The 20,552-nt window shown below is 41.3% G+C and overlaps 1 protein-coding gene across 3 annotated transcripts in view; it reads right to left on the reverse strand.

The window, feature by feature from the left end:
- Positions 1-587: 587 nt before the first annotated feature.
- eloal (elongin A, like) overlaps positions 588-20,552 on the reverse strand; it is a 93,821-nt gene continuing 73,856 nt past the window's right edge. For all 3 annotated transcript variants that reach the window (XM_059645579.1, XM_059645578.1, XM_059645577.1), the window contains exons 8-11: positions 14,149-14,329; positions 8,027-8,150; positions 1,624-1,757; positions 588-800 (exon numbers count right to left, since the gene is read on the reverse strand). In XM_059645579.1, the coding sequence (XP_059501562.1) occupies positions 739-800; positions 1,624-1,757; positions 8,027-8,150; positions 14,149-14,329 (501 nt within the window). In that variant the 3' untranslated portion in view covers positions 588-738. The remainder of the gene's footprint in view (positions 801-1,623; positions 1,758-8,026; positions 8,151-14,148; positions 14,330-20,552) is intronic.

Below are 20,552 nucleotides of genomic sequence, written 5' to 3' on the forward strand. Positions count from 1 at the left end.
CATTCTGCAGAAACTTAGGCAGCTTCGAAGCTTCAGCAGTGCTGTCTAGAAATTCCAGAATCCATTTGTTGAGGACTTTCAAAGTGCTGAGCCTCCAAAGTGAATAGAATAAAGGATTTGATAATGATCTGCTGAGAACCTCAGAATCAAGCAGGGGTAAAGAATCAGCAATGGGGGAAGGTTATTTCCACTAAGGACTTCACTAATGAAAAACTGGGGTCGGAGTACTGAATGGATCACAAGCACACGATGCAACACTAGACTTAGTTGTTTTTGTTAACAATGATCATTGAACACACTGTTTATTGCAGAATTTCAGTACCTGTTTAAAAAGTGTCAAAGTGATTGACAGTCATGTCCAAATGGCTTGAAAACCACATTTAGGTAATGCAATCACATGAGAAATGAATTAATTATATCTTGCACATTCCAAACACCCCAAGGATAACAAACTCTTTACATCAAAATAAATTTCAGCTTTTATTTTGAACATGAATATCAACCTGAATTGTTTGTGAAACTTTAAATCATTTCAATCTAGTATCTGAGTTTTCTTTTTAAATTAAGTTCAGACTGCACTTATTACTCCATAATTTTGCAAACAATCAGATTTTCCCCAGAAAATAAATATGTACAAGATGCACTCTTTAGTCAAAAAATAGTTTCGAAAAAGTAAATGTTTCATCTTTTGAACAATTTACGTTTATTTACAGGTGAAGCAGCTGTTGCTGAACATATTTATCGTGGACCCAGTCTGTTCTTAAAGGCACGCAAAGATTTTGCCATCATTGGTGCAACTTCTGAAAAGAGAAAATTCTTTAAATCAACAGTGTTTATCTCCAGTAAGAAAGCAACATCCAGACCATGCTAGTTATTAATACACTGCACTTTTTTTTAAAAAAAAGACTAATCCATTACAAAAGTGCAAGAATAGCAGGCTAAAAACAAATTATCCAAATGGAAAATTCCACTGCTAAATTTAGATTTTGACAAATGTTCAAGATGTGCATACATGGAAGTTCTGGGTTTTCACCTGCACTCACAGCACATGTATCTTTCGAGGTAACACATCTCCAAGACTTTGGAGTGAAATGCATTGCAGCATTCTCACTTAGTCACAAACCTTTCCAATTCAGTCAGAAACTGATTTTATTCACAAATCTATCCAATAATTATCACAGCAAAAGTTACAAGGTTACCTTGTTCCTATGATTCTTCTATTAACTACCTTAAATTATTTGAAGTAACACTTACAATTTATTTTGACCAAGGTGTCAACTTTGTCTTCTCCAATTCCTTGGGCATCTGATCCATCCATCTTATAATTTTAAGCTACACAATTTGGTCTGGTCCTTTGTCAACACTGCTCCCTAACTAACTGGCACACCCACATCTCGTGGGGGGAAAAAGAATCTAACTCGCATCGGCTTTTCACAGCAGTCACCCCACTCCAACAAAGTCAGATAGTGTCACAGATGTACTTGCTATATTAACTTCAAGCACAGTATTAACACATTTCAGGATTTAGAACAATTGGGAACATTACATCATCTCATTGCAATTTTTTTTATGGCCATTGAAATCCATCTCTGCACCATTTAAAAACAGTTTAAATTTACTTACTTTTAACTTGCCTCTTTGCATCTGGTCCTGAATAACTGTTTGGAGCAACACAGCCACTATTGGCCTTTGGTCTGTCGGAGCAGGCACTTCCTCCAGCAAAACTAGAGCATTCTGTACCTGCAACAAACTTCTTCCTAAGGGAGAAAAATCTTTCAAATATATCTCAGGAATCTGAAAGCTCACAACCATTTCGCGTCCTTAGACTCCACTAAAACCAAACTGGAATCATGTACATCATAGAAATACAGAAACATTACAAAAAAGGAACGTTGAGCAGGCCATCCAACCCTTCACATGTGCTTCATCTCTCAATATAATCATGGCTGATCATCAAACTCGGTACCGTTTCCCTCTTTTGCCAAATTAACCTTTGATCTATTTAGTCTTAAGAATTGTATCTAATGTTTTCTTGAAAGCATTCAATATTTTGGCCACAAACGTTTTCTGTTGCAGAGAATTCCACAGGCTCACTGCTCTCTGGGTAAAGAAATTTCTCCTCATCTCTCCTATAAATGGCCTTGCGCTTAGACTGTGGCACCAGGTCTGGGCTCCCCAGTCACTGGGAACATCCTTCCTGTAACGACCTTGTCCAATCCTGTTAGATCTTGTAAGTTTTAATGAGATACCCCCATCATTCTTCTGCACACCAGAGGATATAGCCCTCACCTGATCCAGTGTCCCTCCATATGTTAGCCCTGCCATTCTAGTATTCAGTCTGGGAAAACTGCTGCATTCCCTCCATAGCCAGGCCATTCTTCCTCAGATAAGTAGGCCAAAACTGCACACTATATTCCTGGTGTGGTCTTCCCAAAGCTCTGTATATTTGCAGCAAGATAGCCTTGCTCCTACACTCCAAATCTCTCATTACAAAGGTCAACATATCATTTGCCTTCTTCACCACCTGTTACACCCGCGTGTTTACTTTCAGCTACTGGTGTACAAGGATACCCAGGTCTTGTTGTACTTCCCCTTTCTCAATATATTGCCATTCAGATAATCCGTTTTCCTGTTTTTATGACCAAAAAGATAACCTCACATCCATCCACAATTACACTTCATCTAATATGCATTTGCCCATTTACTCAACTTGTCTAGATCAGTCCATCTCCACCAAGCTTTGCCTCATCTGAGATTGGAGATATTACATTTAGTACCGTCTTCTAAATAATTAACGTATTGTGAATAGCTGGGATCCACTCATGGACTGCCAATCAGAAAGTGGCCTGTGTGTTCCTCCTGTTTGTTGCCTGTCTGCCAACCAGTTCTCTATTCATATCAATTGACTATCCCAACTGCATACATTTTAATCTCTTATACAGGATCTTATCAAAAGCCTTCTGAACATTCAAATAAACCACATCCAATGGCTCTCCTTTATTAACTCTATGAGATACAGCCTCAAGAAGTTCCAATAGATTGTCAAGCAGGATTCCCCTTTTGTAAATCCATGCTGTCTCTGCCTCATGCTGTCATTCTTTTCCAAGCCGCTCAGCTGTTGAATCTTTTATAATGGACTCTACCATTTTTCCCACTGTTGATATCAGGCTGGAATTGTCTGGAAGTTTTTGACTCCATTGTTTTTAGGATGGAGCTTGATACAGTTGTTTCACAATGGAAAGAATACAAAGTAAAAGTTTTACAATCCAAATAGATGCATTATTTTCTCAGGAGCCCTACAGTGCCAAAAGGCCATTTGACCCATCTAGCCTGCACTGACTCTGACAAGCATACTGCCCAGCATCAGCCCCCTACCCTATGCCCACAACCACACAGTTAGCATGTCCTCAAAAATGTCTTTTAAATGTTGTAATTGTACCTGCATCCACCACTTCAGCATGAAGTTCCTTCCACATGCAGTTCACTGTGCAAAAAAAAAGTGCCTTGTCTTTTTTAAAGCACTCTCCTGTCACCTTAAAAATGTGTCCCTTAGTCTTGAAATCCCCCATCTTAGGGAAAAGCATTAACACTATGTATATCTCTAATTAGTTTTTAAATATCTATCAGGTCACCTCTCAACCTCCTACTCTCCTACGTGACAAGAGTCCCAAACTATCCAGCCTTCCTTCATACCTCCATTCCTGGCAACATCCTGGTAAATCTCTTCTGAACCCTCTCCAGCTTGATACTATCGTTCCTGTAACTGGGCAACCAGAATCAGACACTATTCTAGAAGAGGCCTCACCAACATAGCATACAACCTCAACAGGACTTCCCAACTCCAACAGTCAAAGGACACAGCAATAATGGCAAGCGTGCCAAACACCTTTTTAACCACCTTGACTATATGTGACGCAAACTTCAAAGAATTATGAACCTGCATTCCTAGGTCCCTCTGTTCTACAACACGACCCAAGATCCTACCACTAATTGTATAAGCCCTAACCTTGAGTTTTGTGCCAAAATGTAATACCTCACTTTTATCCAGATTGAACTCCATCTGCCATTTTTCAGCCCAGTGACTGATTTGATCAAGATCCCGCTGTAACCTGAGAAAACCTTCGTCACTGTCTGGAGCTGGAGGAAGACAGCAGACCAGGCAGCATCAGAGCAACAGGAAAGTTGATATTTCGGGTCTGAAGAAGGGTCAACTTTCCTGCTCCTCCAATGCTGCCTGGTCTGCTGTGTTCCTCCAGTATCACATTGTGTTACCTCTGCAGTTCTTACTATCTCTTCTTCACTGCTATGCCACGTATTTTGGTGTCATCCTCAAACTTACAACCATGCCTTCTATCTTCTCATCCAAACCATTTACATAAATGACAAAAGAGGACCTAGAACCAATCCCTGTGGAACACCATTAGTTACACGCCTCCAGTCCAAAAAGCAACCCTTCATGATTAGTCTCTGTCTCCTACCATTAAGCCAATTATATATCCAGTTGGCAAGCTCATCCTGAATCCCAGTGACTTAGGTTTACTAATTAGTCTACCATGCGGAATCTTGTCAAAGGCTTTACTGAAATCAAAATGAACTACATCTACTGTTTTGCCATCAATCTTTTTGGTAACTTTCTCAAAAGACTCAATCAAGTTTGAGAGACACGGCTTTCCTTGCACAAAATCACACTGACTATCCCTAATCAATTTTATCCTTCTAAATGTCCACAAATCCTATCTTTTATAATCACCTCCAACAATTTACCAACAACTGAAGTCAGACTCACAGGTCTATACTCTCCGGTTTCTCCTGACTACCTTTCTTAAAATTACAACATTAGTCAACCTCCAGTCATCAGGGCACCTCACGCGTTGATATAGATAATGCAAATACTTGTGCAAGCGGTCTCATAATTTCCTCCCTTTCTTCCCACAATGTTTTGGGATGCATTAGATCAGGTGCTGGAGATTGATCCACCTTTATATTCTCTAAGACATCACAAGCTTGCTCAGCTGTAACGTGAAATGTTATTTTTTTTTAAAAAATCAATATTTTATTTCTCTGCATTCTCTAGACTTCTTTTCTTTCTTGATGGTAAAAACTGACACAAAATACTCATTTATCATCTCTCCCATATCCTGGGATTCAACACAAAGATGACCTTCTTGATCTTTAGGAGTCCCCACTCCTCTCTCTATAGTTACCCTCTTGCTTTTAATGTATTTGTAGAATCTCTTTGGATTTTCCTTAGTCTTATCCATCAATGCTATCTCTTAACCATTCTATGCTTTCCTGATTTCTCTCAAAAATGACTCACTTTTAACTGCCCTCTGAAAATAGCCTGATCACTTATTCAAAGGGAAATTATGGTGGATAACAAATGCTGATCTTGCTTGGCAATGCCCATATTTCACAAATGGATAAATTTTAAAAAGGTGACTAGAGTTAGCTATGAATAAAGATATTGCAAATACATAAAGTTTAATACTGGATCTATTGGCTCAGAAGGCAAAAACTATATAACTTTAAAATAACTACATAATTTACAGTAACAAAACTAAACTCAATTTAACTAAGCTGCAATTTAAGAACTAAATAATTTAAAGACCACTGTATCCCTGCTCACCAATATAAACAAACGGAAATACTCAATGCAATGCAGTAGAAAGCTCATTCTTTACAAGTCATTTTATTTTATAAATTAGTGAAACAATTTGTATCACATCAATCTCCAAGACATTTTCTTTCCAGGGCCAACCTCAAAAGATGAATTGTAATTGAAACAAATAAATTAAAAAATAAACTGAGTGTTTTCAGGTTCACAACCTGTAGCTATCAGGCTTCCATAGGGATCAGTGCTAAGGCCTCAACTATTCACAACCTTGCATGAAGGGACTAGGTCATTTGTAAATACAGCAACCAGACATCAAAGATAGGTGAGAGACTAAGTTGTGAAGTCTACACAAAGAATCTGCAAAGGAACACAGACTCACTATTGAATAAGCAAAAGCATTGGCGGAAAATGTAAACCTGCCCTCTTTGGGAGGAAGAATAGAACAAAGTGTAATACTATTTAAATGGAGAAAGACTGCAGAACTCTGCAGTACAGAGTGATCTGGGTATCCTACTACATGAATCATTCGGTAAGAATGCAGGTGGCACAAATGATTAGGAAGGCAAATGGAATGCTGTCAGGTTTTCAAAGAACTAGAATATCAAAATACAGAATCTTTATTACAACATTACAGGTTTAGAGTATTGGGTACGGTTTTGTTTCCTTATTTAAAAAGGGATACAATTGCCTTAGGAGTTCAAACAGGACTCACCCAACTAATTCCTGAGATGAGGGATTAATTAATGAGGAATGTTTAGAGAATCAAAGAATTCCTACAGTGTGGAAGCAGGCCATTCATCCCATCAAGTTTATACTGACCCTCTGAACAGCGTCCCACACAGATCCAACCCTCTACCCTATCCCTGTAATCCTGCATTTCCCATGGCTATTCTAGCTAGTCTGCATATCCCGGGACATTATGGACAATATAGCATGGCCAATCCAACTAACCTGCACGTCTACGGCTTGGTGAACGGGTGGTGGACAATTAAAGAACTTACTTGAGGAGGAGACTGCACATACAACCCCACTCTCAATGATGGAACAGTCCACCACATTGGCACAAAAGACAGAACTGAAGCATCTGCGCAATCCCCAGCCAAGAATGCCAAGGGGACAATCCATCTCAGCCTTTCCCAGCACTCCCCAGCATCCCAGATACCATTACTCAGCTATTTTGATCCATTCCATGTGACACCAAGAAATGGCTGGAGACACTGGATATTGAAAAGGCCATGGGCCCCAACAACGCTACAGGAACAGCACTGAAGACCTACGCTCTTGAAGTGTTGGAGGCCTGGAGGCATTGGATAAGCGACCTTCCTGAAACACACAAAATCTTGTCAGTTCTCAGCAGGAAGGGGGCTAAAAGGATCTTTCCGCCTCATGGGAAAAACTAGAACTAGGGATGAGTTTTAAAAAAATTAAGGACCTTCCATTTAAGCCAGAGTTGAGACATTTTTTTTCCCCAGATCATAAATCTGTAGAATTCTTTTCCATTCAGTGCAGAGGAAAAAGGATCATTGATTTTATTTTAAGGCCAAATTAGATAGATCGTTAATGGTCAAAAGGGATCAAAGGGGAAGGAGGTAAACAGGAAAATGGAGTTCAGGTCATAAATACATCAGCCATGATCTTAGTAAGTTGTAGAAAAAACATAAGGGCCAAATGGCCTATTCCTGCTTTGAATTCAACTGAAATTTAGCTAGAAATAGTTTTTCCAAACCAAACTGTCTATTAAATATACTACTATAATGAAAACAATTGCCCAGAAGAAATTGGCAAACAAAACAAAATATGACACAGCATTAACAGTAAATCACTAGCTGTCCTTAACAACAAATTGAGATGAAATCTTTGTGCAGGTTTCTGACGACAGATTAGTCAGCTGCTAAAATTACTCAAATGGTATTCACAAAGTACCAGTTTTCAAAATCAAAGCTTACAATACTCAGAGAAAAGCCTTGTATTTTCCAAAAATTGTGCATTTAATAGCAACTTGTTTTCTCTAAAGAGTAAACTAAATATTTCAGCGTATTTCAGCTTCATCTCCTGCATTTTACAGCAACGTTTGATACCAGTGTGTTGTGTAAAGTGAGCAATATTGCAAACAGCACAGAAACAGACCCTTCGGTCCAATTTGTCCATGCCTTCCTGAAACTTTTTCTGATTCCAGTTTCCAGCATCTTAGAACTGAAGCATATATCCCTGGCATCATTCTCATTATTCTCCAATGAACCCGCTCCAAGGCATTACCATCAAAGTTTGGTGCCTAGAATTAACCACTGTTTTCTGGCTGCTTCCAAACCTAAATCAAGGTTTGGCATAACCTCCTTAAAAATGCAATATGTACAATTTTCATTTTAAACATGTTTCAGTTGTTAGTGAAAATTGTGTATTAAGAATACTTACTTGTTTTTGCCAAAGGGAGAATTGAGAAGGGCAGAGCATGATTTGCGATGTTTGCCTTGCTGGCGCAGAATGTCTCTTGGTGGTTTTGCAGATGTATTTACATAGGCTAATTTCACTTGACGGCCTGAGGAGAGAATCATTGTTCAAATCATTATCCTCTTGGCACATTCTAGCATTGCAACGGACGTTTGCTGAGTCAATGAAATTTACATCATTCCCAGCTGTTATGCTAATGATGGTGACAATTACAATTTTTTTTACACTATTGTAACTTAATGTCATCTTCTCACTCCAGGAGCAGGCCTAAGAGATTTCTGCATGCTGAGAAACAAATTATTTTTAAACCAAATTGCATTCTTTGCGGCTTTAAGGCAAAGCATAAAGATACTGACATAGACACCCAAGAAATAAAACACTCAAGAATTCTTAAAATAATTTCCATCCACAAACAAAAATATAACATCTACAATCAGTCAGTCAATCACAAGCTATCAATACAACAGTTAAAGGGCAAAGTCTCTGGTTTGGAAACTACAAGACATGATATCTTGCAGAAGCAGGCCAGCAATGGTCCTTTGAACCCACTCCACGATTTAATACGATCATGGCTGACCTTCTGCCTCTATCCCACTTTCCCATTTGCATCTCCCATGATCTCTCAGAGAATTGAGATACTAAATTATGTTATCTCAGATTTAAATATACACGACGATTGAATGAAGTACTCACAGCCCGCTGGGTTGAGAAATGAAAAGGATCACAATGCCTGAAGCAAAGAACCTTCTCCTCATCGTGATCCAAGGTGGCCACCTCCTTATCCTAAGGGTTCCCTAGTTCTAGATTCTTCAACTCATGGAAAAAAGAACCTTCCAGTATCTAACAAATAACATCTCAGTATCTACCCTATCAAGGCCCTTCAAATTCTTGTATAATTCAATAAGATCACTTCTTATTTTTCTAAACTCCACAGAATTGGGTCAATTTACTCATTCTCTCATCACAGGAACTGCTTTAGTGAATCTCTGCTGTATCCTGTCCAATGCAAGCATATTCTTCATTAGCTATACAGAGCGAAAGTACACACAATATTCCTTGTATGGATCCACTCAAGCCCTACTTAGCTAGAGCAAGACTTCCCTCTCGTACTCAAATCCCCTTGCAATAAATGCAAATATGCTAATTTCTTTTCTAACTTCCTGCGAAATCTGTGTGCAAACTTTCCATTTCCTTGTACAAGTGCACCAAAACTTCCTGAACCACATTTATTTCCAAAAATATACTTTGTTCATAAAATTTGTAAAAGATTCATGGCGTTTCAAAGAATGTTCTACAGCTCTACTTTATCTTCCAAAATGAACTCATAATTATCCACTTATTTCTCTATCTGCCACCAATTTAATCAATCTCTTAGCAGCCATTATGTCCTTTTCACAGTTTGCATTCCCACCTCTCTATGTCTTCGCCAAATTTGGCTCTACACATCACTCCTCAGCCTTTGTTCAAGTCAGTAATATCAATTGTAAACAGCCAAGTGCCAGCACTGACCCATGTGTCACACCACGCTTTAGAATCCACCACCTTAAAAACATGCTGTTATCCCCATCCTCTGCTTACTGTCTATTTATCAGTCCTCCGCTCATGTTACTCTGAGAGGATATTAATCTTTTGTGCAGCATTTTGTCAAATCATGTTCTCCTGCTTACAAAATAGAATTGTTTTTAAGAAAAAGAAAATCAGGTCTCAAAGCGATATTTTAAATTTAGGTTTGGAACACTAATTCAAATGTGCGTTTGAAAAAAAAAACTTGCAAAACTGCCTATGCATTGAAAGAGGTGGATTGTACAGAGACTGTTTTTGGTGTTGGTGGTTATCCTCCAAAATATTTACAGATTCCTGCAGTTTAGAAGGTAGAAAATATAACCCACTGTTTAAGAAAGGAAGGACAGACAAAAATTGAGAACTATCTGCCGAAGAGCCTGACACAAGTAGATTCAATTATGTTCCTTACAATTACAAAAAAATAGTATACTTAGAATGATCTGTTTGGGCAGAGCCAACATGGACTGGTAATCATGTTTGACAAATATGTTAGAGCTTTTTGAGGATGCTATTAGCATAATAGATAACAGGGAAAGCCAGTGGTTGTGGTGTATTTTGATTTTCAAAAGACTTTCAATAAGGTCTCATACAAGAAGTTATTAAATAAAGTTAGAGCACATGGGATGACAGGGAATATACTAGCCTGGATGAAGAATTGGTAAATAAACAGAAAACCCCTGTCTGGAATAAATGATTATTCTCAGGTTGCCAATTGGTAAGCAATGGGGTACCATAAGAATCACTGTTTAGACCACATTGCAATATAGCATAGAAACAGATCTTTCAGTCCAACTCGCCCACAACAACCATATATCCTAAATAAATCTAGTCTCATTTGCCAGCATTTGGCCCATATCCCTCTAAACCCTTCCTTCTAATGTACTCATCCAGATGCTTGTTAGAAGTCATTATTGTACCAGCTTCCACCACTTCCTCTGGCAGGTCATTCTACATATGCACCACACTCTGCATGAAAAAGTTGCCCTTTAGGCCCCTTTTAAATCTTTGCCCTCTCACCTTAAACTTATGTCCTCTAATTTCGAAGACAGCAAGAACTGCAGATGCTGGAGTCAGAGTCTAACAGAGTGTGAAGCCGGAGGAACACAGCAGGTCAGGCGGCATCGGAGAGTAGGGAAGTTGATGTTTCAGGTTGGGAGCCTTCTTCAGAAGCGAAGCGTCAACACTAGTTTTGAACTCCCCATTTCAAAAGTGGTAGAGCATAAAAATAGGGAAGACTTGCTAAAACTTGATAAAGTACTAGTCAGATCTCATCTTCACAATTGGTAGCAATGGTTTGCATGTGGGTACCAAATGCAATATGTCCAAATTTGTTGTTGATACAAAGCTGTAGGCAGATTAAAGCATGACAGGGACGTGAAAAGGCAAAGGAATTAGACATACTAAATAATTGGGCAAGGCACGGCAGATGGAATATAACATGGTTTTTGGGTGGAAAAGCAGAAATGCAGACATTTTTGAAATTTTAATTGTTTACAATGTTGCAATACCTAGTGCACAATCCAAGTCCCTTGCTCGCGGACTGAGTGAAGTACGCTATACTGATTCCATTACACTGGGAGTGAAGGAGGGGTGGGTACATGTATACTGAAATGTCACATTGCAGGACATCATACAACTGTTTTAAAGGGACAGGCCTTCAAGTCTGGAAACTGCTCCAATACAACAGAGGAAGCAAGTCCCGTATTCACTCGAGTTTAGAAGAAAGAGAGATGGCTTCATTGAAGCATTCAAAATTCTTACAGGGCCTGACAGCATAGATACAGGAAGGAATTTTCCTTGGCAATAGAGGTTCAGAATCATGAGCGAAAGAGATGGCAGACCAATTAAATACATGCTTTAGATTTGCCTTCACAAGACACAAATAACATCCCAAAAATCTGGCGATCTAGGGTTGGAAGAATTAAAAGCAATTAGTATTAGTAGGGAAATGGTTTTGGGGCAACTATGAGGATTAAAGACGAATATTCTTCAGGCTCTGATAGCCTTCATCTCAGAATACTTAAGAAAGTGACCCTACCAATAGCAGCTGCAGTAATGGCCGTCTTCCAAAATTCTACAGACTCTGGAACAGTTTCAATGGATTGGAGGGTAGCTCACATGACACCCCACTATTTGAAAAGGGAGTATGAGAGAATATAACAAATTACAGATCAGTTAGCTAGACATCAATAATGGGAAAAATGCTAGAGAGTGAGTCATAAAAGATCGAACAGCAGAACACTTGAAAAGCAGTGACAGGATTGGGCAGAGTTAGCGTGGGTATTTAAAAAAAAATTCATTTATTTCCCATCTGTAATTGTTTAGACAGCAGTAAGAGTCAACCACTTTGCTATGTATATAGAGTTGTAAGTAGGCCAAAACAGGTTCCTTAGTGAACCAAATGTGTCCTTCTGACAATTGAGGATGATTTCATGCTGACTATTAGCCTTTCAACTCCAAATTTTTATTGAATGCAAATTCCACCATATGTTATTGTAGGATTCAAACCCAGGTCCCCAGGACAGTACCTCTCTGAATCACTAGTCCAGTGATAATACCAATAGATCAACATCTCCATTCATTTATGTAGGAGAAGTGGTGTTTGACAAATCTGGAATGTTTTGAGGATATAACTGGTAGAGTGGGGAAGGGGGACAAGTGGATGTGGTTTATTTGGATTTTTAAGTCCCACATCAGAAATCAGAATGCAAAATTGAAGTGTATGGAAATCGAGGATGTGTACTGAAATGGACAGAGAAATGGTTGGCAGAGAGACAGGAAGCAGAGTAGGAGTAAACAGCCATTTTTCCAAGTGGCAGACAGTAACTGGCATGATACCACAGGGATCAGGTCAGTGCTTGGTTCCTCAGCTGTTTATAATATAAGTTAATGACTTAGATGAGGAAAGTACATTTCGTATTGCCAAGGTTGTATATGACACAAAGCTGGGTGGGAGGGTGACCTGAGAGGAGGATGCAGACAAGTAATGCAATTTGGACAAATTAAGTCAGTGGGCAAATGAAGCATCTTGCAGATAAGCATCAGGCTATCCATTTTGATGGCAAAAACAGGCAGGCAAGTTATCTGAATACCAATAGATTGTGAAAAGAAATGCACCAAGACCTGGGTATCCTTGTCTGACAATCACAAAGTAAGCACACAAGGCAAATGATATGTTGACCTTCATTGTGGAAGGATTTGAGTGCTGGAGAAAAGGATTTCTTGCTTCAAATATACAGAGCCTTGGCAAGGCCACACCTGGAATACTATGTGCAGTTTTCGTCTCCTCATCTAAAGAAGGATCTTCTAGCAAGGGAGAGAATGGCAAGACTGACATATGAAGAGAGACTGCATCAATTAGGATATACTCAGAGCTCAGAAGAATGAGAGGGAAGTTCATATAAACGTATAAAATTCGAACAGGGATTAGGCACAGTAGATGCAGGAAGGATGTTCTCAATGTCCCAGGAGTCCAGAACCAAGGACCATTGTTTAAGGATAAGGGTAAGCATTTCAGGTCAGAAATGAAGAGAAATTTATTCACCCAGAAAGTGGAATTGTCTGCAACAATATGGTTGAGGCCAAAACGCTGAAAAAAACTTTCATAAAACGATATAGCTCTCATTCTTGGGATAAAGGGATCAAAGGATCGGGGGGAGAAAGCGGGTAAAGGGTATTGAGTTGGATGATCAGCCAAGTTCATACTGAATGGCAGGGCAGGCTTTAAGGGAAAATTGGCCTATTTATGCTTCTATTTTCTAGCTTCCTACGTTTATATGCTTCAATGACAGTCTTACAGCAAGAAATAGACTACCTAGGACTGAGGAGGTATTTCTTCACCTAGAAAGTTGCAGACTGGAATTTTCTACATCAGAAGGCTGTAGAGGCTCCATCGAGTATGTTCAACTCTGCGCTCAATAGGTTTCAAATTATTAAAAATATCAAGGATATCGAGATAACGCAGGAAGATGGCAATGAGGTAGAAGATCAGCCACAGTGTAGTTGAATGGTGGATCAGCCTCAAGAGGCGAAATGGCTTACCCCTGCTTCTATTTCCTTTGCTCCGATTCAGAACGAAGCTTGTTTCTCTGTCTTTATTTTATGGGTAAAGCTAACACTGTGGGCAGCAACTCAAAATTTTTGAAACTTAACTTGAGAGATTTAAATAGGAAAAGCCAACAATATGGCTGTTGCAAGGTCCCCTTCAACCTTTCCAAATTGTCGCTTTCAAAATTTGCCTTGTATTGTCAATAAAAAGATTATTACAATGCCATGTGTAAAATTCTTGAAGCAGTCGTACTGAAATTTCTTTACTATACTGAATTTAAATTAACTTCATTTCAACCTAATGTAATTTCAAGGTTGGCGAAGAAACTACAGAGGGTCACTTCCTGCAGTGACCTCTAACTCCAAGTTAATAATATACAAAATTATCAAATTTGAATAATTAGTAACATTATAATGAATCACCAATGTAAATGTTTCATGGTCCCATCTTAAAAGCATATTAAGTTCACACTGACCTTTGGGCTTGTTAGCATGTGCTGAACTAATGCTTTGCGTCAATATTTTTAGTTTCTCTTCTCTTTCATCATGAAGCCTCAAATATAGCTCACGCCATGATTCATACTCCTGGGGCTCCTCATTTTTGAAATCCTTTTTACAATGCTTCATCCAGAAATGACTGCTCTGTTCAATAAAGCTCTGTTTAAGGTAACAAACAAAATACCAAAGAACCTTATCAAAAGAAAAGGGTACAAGTTATTCAATGTTCAGCTTTGCACATAATGTACATTTAACTTCTAGATGATATGTCTTGTAAACTAAAATACAGAGTGTGGAATTGAAAGAATGCATTTTATTAAAAAAATGCATTGTTAAGATGATGTTAGGTTTATCAGAGTATGGATTGTGACTTGAATTGTTCAATTCCCCTCTCAAGTTTCAGCTGTAGGCCAGAGTGTGCTCAAATTATATTATTGTAATCCAATAATACTTTTGACACATTAAAGTTGTCAAATCACAATTAGCTTTCATCCATTCTTATTCCATTAGTTTAAATTCTGACCGTTAATGCTTATTGTTATCTATGTTCTGAATCTATCCACAAATGCATATTCCTTTAGTCATTTAGGTACATCATATGATCAGAGATAATGGGGACTGCAGATGCTGGAGAATCCAAGATAACAAAGTGTGGGGCTGGATGAACACAGCAGCATCTCAGGAGCACAAAAACTGATGTTTTGGGCCTAGACCCTTCATCAGAGAGGGAGATGAGGAGAGGGTTCTGAAATAAATAGGGGAGGGGGGGGAGAGGCGGACCGAAGACAGATGGAGAGGAGAGTATAGGTGGGGAAGTAGGAGGGGATAGGTCAATCTGGGGAGAACAGACAGGTCAAGGAGGTGGGATGAGGTTAGTAGGTCAGAAATGGAGGTGCGGCTTGAGGTGGGAGGAGGGGATAGGTGAGAGGGAGAACAGGTTAGGGAGGCGGGGACGAACTGGGCTGGTTTTGGGACACAGTGGGGGGAGGGGGATGAGCTGGGCTGGTTTTGGGATGCAGTGGGGGAAGGGGAGATTTTGAAGCTGGTGAAGTCCACATTGATACCATTGGGCTGCAGGGTTCCCAGGCGGAATATGAGTTGCTGTTCCTGCAACCTTCGGGTGGCATCATTGTGGCACTGCAAGAGGCCCATGATGGGCATATCGACTAAGGAATGGGAGGGGGAGTTAAAATGGTTCGCGACTGGGAGGTGCAGTTGTTTATTGCGAATGAGCGGAGGTGTTCTGCAAAGCAGTCACCAAGCCTCCGCTTGGTTTCCCCAATGTAGAGGAAGCCACACCGGGTACAATGGGTACAGTTTACCACATTGGCAGATGTGCAGGTGAACCTCTGCTTGGTATGGAAAGTCATCTTGGGGCCTGGGATGGGGGTGAGGGAGGTGGTGTGGGGGCAAGTGTAGCACTTCCTGCGGTTGCAGGGGAAGGTGCCGGGTGTGGTGGGGTTGGGGGGAGTGTGGAGTGGACAAGGGAGTCACAGAGAGAGTGGTCTCTCCGGAAGGCAGAGAAGAGTGGGAATGGAAAAATGTCTTGGGTGGTGGTGTCGGATTGTAGATGGCAGAAGTGTCAGAGGATGATGCGTTGTATCCGGAGGTTGGTGGGGTGGTATGTGAGGATGAGGGGGATTCTCTTAGGGCGGTTATTGCGGGAGTGCGGTGTGAGGGATGTGTTGCGGGAAACATGAGAGACACAGTCAAGGGCGTTCTCGACGCCTGTGGCGGGGGGGGGGGGGGGGGTGGTGGGCGCGGTGTGGAGTTGCAGTCCTTGAAGAATGCGGGCATCTGGGATGTGCAGGAGTGGAATGTCTCATTCTGGGAGCTGATGCGGCAGAGGCAAAGGAACTGGGAATAGGGAATAGAATTTTTGCAGGAGGGTGGGTGGGAGGAGGTGTATTCTAGGTAGCTGTGGGAGTCAGTGGGATGGAAATGGACAGTTTCTAGGTGGTTGCCTGAGATGGAGACAGAGAAGTCCAGGAAGGTGAGGGACGTGTTGGAAATGGTCCAGGTGAACTTGAGGTTGGGGTGGAAGGTGTTGGTGAAGTGGATGAACTGTTTGAGCTCCTCTTGGGAGCAAGAGGCGGCACCAATACAGTCAATGTAATGGAGGAAGAGGTGAGGTTTGGGGCCAGTGTAGGTGCGGAAGAGGGGCTGTTTCATGTCACCTACATAGAGGCAGGCATAGCTTGGGCCCATGCAGGTACCCATGGCCACCCCCTGATACCTACTAGCCATGGCCACCCCCTGATACCTACTAGCCTTGGGAGGAATCGAAGGAGAAGTTGTTGAGGGTGAGGACGAGTTCGGCTAGACGGATGAGGGTGTCGGTGGAGGGGGACTGGTCAGGCCTGCGGGACAGGAAGAAGCGGAGGGCCTTAAGGCCATCTGCATGAGGAATGCTGCTGTATAGGGACTGGGTGTCCATGGTGAAAATGAGGTGTAGGGGGCCAGGGAATTGGAAGTTCTGGAGGACGTGGAGGGCGTGGGTGGTGTCACAGACGTCGGAAGGGAGTTCCTGGACCAAGGGGGAGAACATGGAGTCCAGATAGGTGGAGAGGAGTTCGGTGGGGCAGGGACAATGGGTCGACCAGGGCAGGTGAGTTTGTGGATTTTGGGAAGGAGATAGAAGCAGGTGGTGCGGGGTTGGGGAGCAATGAAGTTGGAGGTTGTGGGTGGGAGGTCATCTGAGGTGATGAGATTGTGAATGGTTTGGTGCTCGGGGCTGGGGGGGGTGGGGGGGGTCATGATCCGGGGGCGGTAGGAGGTGTCAGAAAGTTGATGTCCGGCCTCAGCAACGTAAAAGGTCAGTGTGCCATACTACAACTGTGCCTCCCTTGTCTGCGGGTTTGATGGTGAGGTTGGGGTTGGAGCGGAGGGAGCGGAGGGCTGTCCGTTCTGCAGGGGAGAGGTTGGAGTGGGTGAGAAAAGTGGAGAGGTTGAGGTGGTTGATACCTCGACGGCAGTTGGAGATGAAGAGGTCAAGGGAGTGTCGGAGGCCTGGGGGTGGTGTCCAGCAGGAGGACTGGTGTTGGAGGCCAGTGAAGGGGTCAGTGGAGGGAGGGTTAGGCTCACAGTTAGAGAAGTAAACGTGGAGGCGGAGGCAGCGGAAAAACTGCTCAATGTCCAGATGTGACTGGTATTCGTTGATGTGTGGGTGGAGGGGGACAAAGGTGAGCCCCTTGCTGAGGACTGGCCGTTCGTCTGGAAAATGGGAGTATGTTTTTGTTAGTGCAAACAGCAAGGCTAGTAGGTATCAGGAATACTGGGTGACCTGAAAACCTGAGGCTCTGGTCAAGAAAAAGGAGGAGACATGTGTCAGGTATAGACAGCTGGGGTTGAGTGAATCCTCAAGAAGGATAAAGGAGTATACTCAAAAAGGGAAATCAGGAAGGCAAAAAGGGGGCATAAGACACCTTTAGCAAATAGGGTTAAGGGGGATCCAAAGCATTTCTACAAATACAGAAGAGCAACTAGGCAGTCTATGTGTGGAATCACAGGAGATGTTAGAGATACTAAATGAGTATTTCACATTAGTATTCACTGTGGAGGAGGATATGGAAGCTGGGGAAATAAATAGTGATATCTTGAAATTACTAGAGAGGTTGTGGTGCTAGACATCTTCAGATACAAAAGGTGGATAAATCCCCAGGACCTGGTCGGTGTACCCCAGAACTTTGAGGGAAGGTAGGGAAGTGATTGTTAGGCCCCTTGCTGAGATATTTGTATCATCAAGAGCCATAGGTGAGGTGCCAGAAGACTGGAGGTTGGCTAATGTGGTATCACTATTTTAAAAAGGTGGTAAGGAAAAGCCAGGGAACAATTGACGGGCAAGCCTGACATCGGTGGTGGGCATGTTGTTGGGGAGAATCCGGAGACACAGGGCTGACATGTATTTGAAAAGGCAAGGTCTGATTAGGGATAGTCAACATGGCTTTGTGCATGGGAAATCATGTCTCACCAATATGACTGAGTGTTTTTTGAAGAAGTGAAGAAGATTGAAGATGGCAGAGCAGTAGACGTTGCCTATGGAGTTGAGCAAGGGCTTTGAGAATGTTCCACATCATAGATTGGCAAGCAAGGTTAGAGCAGATGGAATACAGTGGACCTAGTCTCAGAGGTATGGTTAGTAAGTTTGCAGATGACACCAAAATTGGTGGTGTAGTGGACAACGAAGGAGGTTACCTCAGAGTACAACTGGACTTTGATCAGATTGGCTGAGGAATGGCAGATGGAGTTTAAGTTAAATAAATGTGAGCTGCTGCATTTTGGTAAGGCAAATCAGGGCTAGGTTTATACACTTAATCATACAGGAGTGTTGCTGAACAAACAGACCTTGGTGTGCAGGTTCATGGCTCTTTGAAAGTGAAATCACAGGTAGACAGGGTAGTGAAAGTGGTGTTTGGTACGTCTGCCTTTATTAGATTGTGCATTGAATGGAGGAGTTGGGATGTTGCATTGTGGCTGTATAGAATATTTGTTAGGCCACTTAGGGACTTCTGCATTCACTTCTGGTATTTCTGCTTTAGCAAAGATGTTGTTAAACATGAAAGGGTGCAGAAAAGATTTACTCGGATTTTGCTGAAACTGGAGGGCTTGAGCTCTAGGGAGAGGCTGAACAGACTGGGGCTACTTTTCCTAGAGCACTGGAGGCTGAGCAGTGACCTTATAGAGGTTTATAAAATCATGCGGAGCATAGATAGGGTGAATAGCCAAGGTCTTTTTCCCCAGGGTAGGGGAGTCCAAAGCTAGAGGGCATTGGTTTGAGCTAAGAGGGGAAAGGTAAAAAAGGAAGTAAGGGACAACGTTTTCATGCAGAGGATGGCACGTGTATGAAATGAACTGCCAGAGTAAGTGGAGGAGGCTGCAACAATAACGAAATTTAAAAGACATGGGGATGGGTAAACGAATAGGAAGCATTTAGAGGGATATGGGCCAAATGACGACAAATGGGACTAGATTTATTAGGATATCTGGTCAGCATGGATGAATTGGACCAAAGGGTCTGTTTCTGTCTATACGTCTCAGTGAGCATGACTTACAACAATCTGAGAGGAAAGACACATTGAAGACATGAATTTACCTTTGCAAGAATACTGTGCAATATGTAAAAAGATGAGAACTGATATTATGAGGCATCAAAAATCTGACTTTCAATGAATTAACCACATTTACTGCTGTACTTCTCCCCCCCCCTCCCCCCACAAAACACATCTTCTAATTAGTAGTTATTTTTATTGTAGGAAACCCTGAAGAAGTTTTACTGTTAGCAGTGTATATTTTGTCCACCCTGTATTATACTCTTTATACTTACATGCTATTTATGCACATAGCATGTGCATTAAGTACTGTAACTGAAACATTTTTCATTTGCAAGTTAAAAGTAAAAGAATCAAAAGTTTAACTCAAAAGATGGTAAATTTAGACCTTTCTATAAAGGAACTAGGACAAGTCCTGAGAGCTATTAATGAGTTTATCATCTGTTTTCAAAGAGGTGGTAGTGGAAGCTTTACACAACATTTAATAAAAGCATCAAGGGCAGAAAATATGATAAAACATGGATTTTTTTTTAAAAATTGCTTTATGAACCTTTTGCATTCTTCAATCCCCCCACCCCGACACCGCCCCCCGCCAGTCTCTAGTTTCTCCTACTATTTAATCACTATACAGTATTAAAGGAGGAAAAAAATTCCTTTAACTAAATGTTGGGTAAACCAAAGCTATTTTTTCCCCCAGATCTTGCTATAAACCCTGGTCCTCAGCCTACTGTTCAAGATCTCTGCACCCTGCTGGAACTTCAGAAGAGCTTCCAACACACATTCGCTCTATTACCAAATCCATTTACTTCCACTTTTGTAATATCACCTAGCTCTAACCTCACCTCAGCTAACTGTTGTCAACCTGCATTCTTTACTTTGCTACCTCTAGTTTCTACCATGCAAATACTAAACCTGGCAGCCTCCAAATCGCTACTTTCTATAAAAGTGAACTCAAAGTTATTCTGCCCATATCCTGAATCCACATGGAATCCTATCCGTTCATCACCTCTATGGTCACTGACCTAAGGTGGCTCTTTGTCAAGCAATACCACAAATTTTATAATTCTCAATCTTAATTAAAAATCCCTCCTAATTCAAATAATTCCCTTCAATCTTAAAGTTTCAAGATATTTGCTGTCCTTTAGTTCTTGCCCGTTGCACAGTCTTCAATTGCTCCACTTCATGGTGAGTATATGTTCAGCTGCCTGGCCTGTATGCTCCGAAAGCCCCTCTTCAACCTCTCAGCATTTTTATCCCCTTTTTAAGGGCAGTCCTTAATAATTGATCTCTTTCATCAGGTTTTGGTCACTGATAATCTATGTAGCTTGGTGCCA

This window comes from Stegostoma tigrinum, chromosome 4 (genome assembly GCF_030684315.1).
Source record: "Stegostoma tigrinum isolate sSteTig4 chromosome 4, sSteTig4.hap1, whole genome shotgun sequence".
In the NCBI taxonomy this organism is placed as follows: Eukaryota; Metazoa; Chordata; class Chondrichthyes; order Orectolobiformes; family Stegostomatidae; genus Stegostoma; species Stegostoma tigrinum.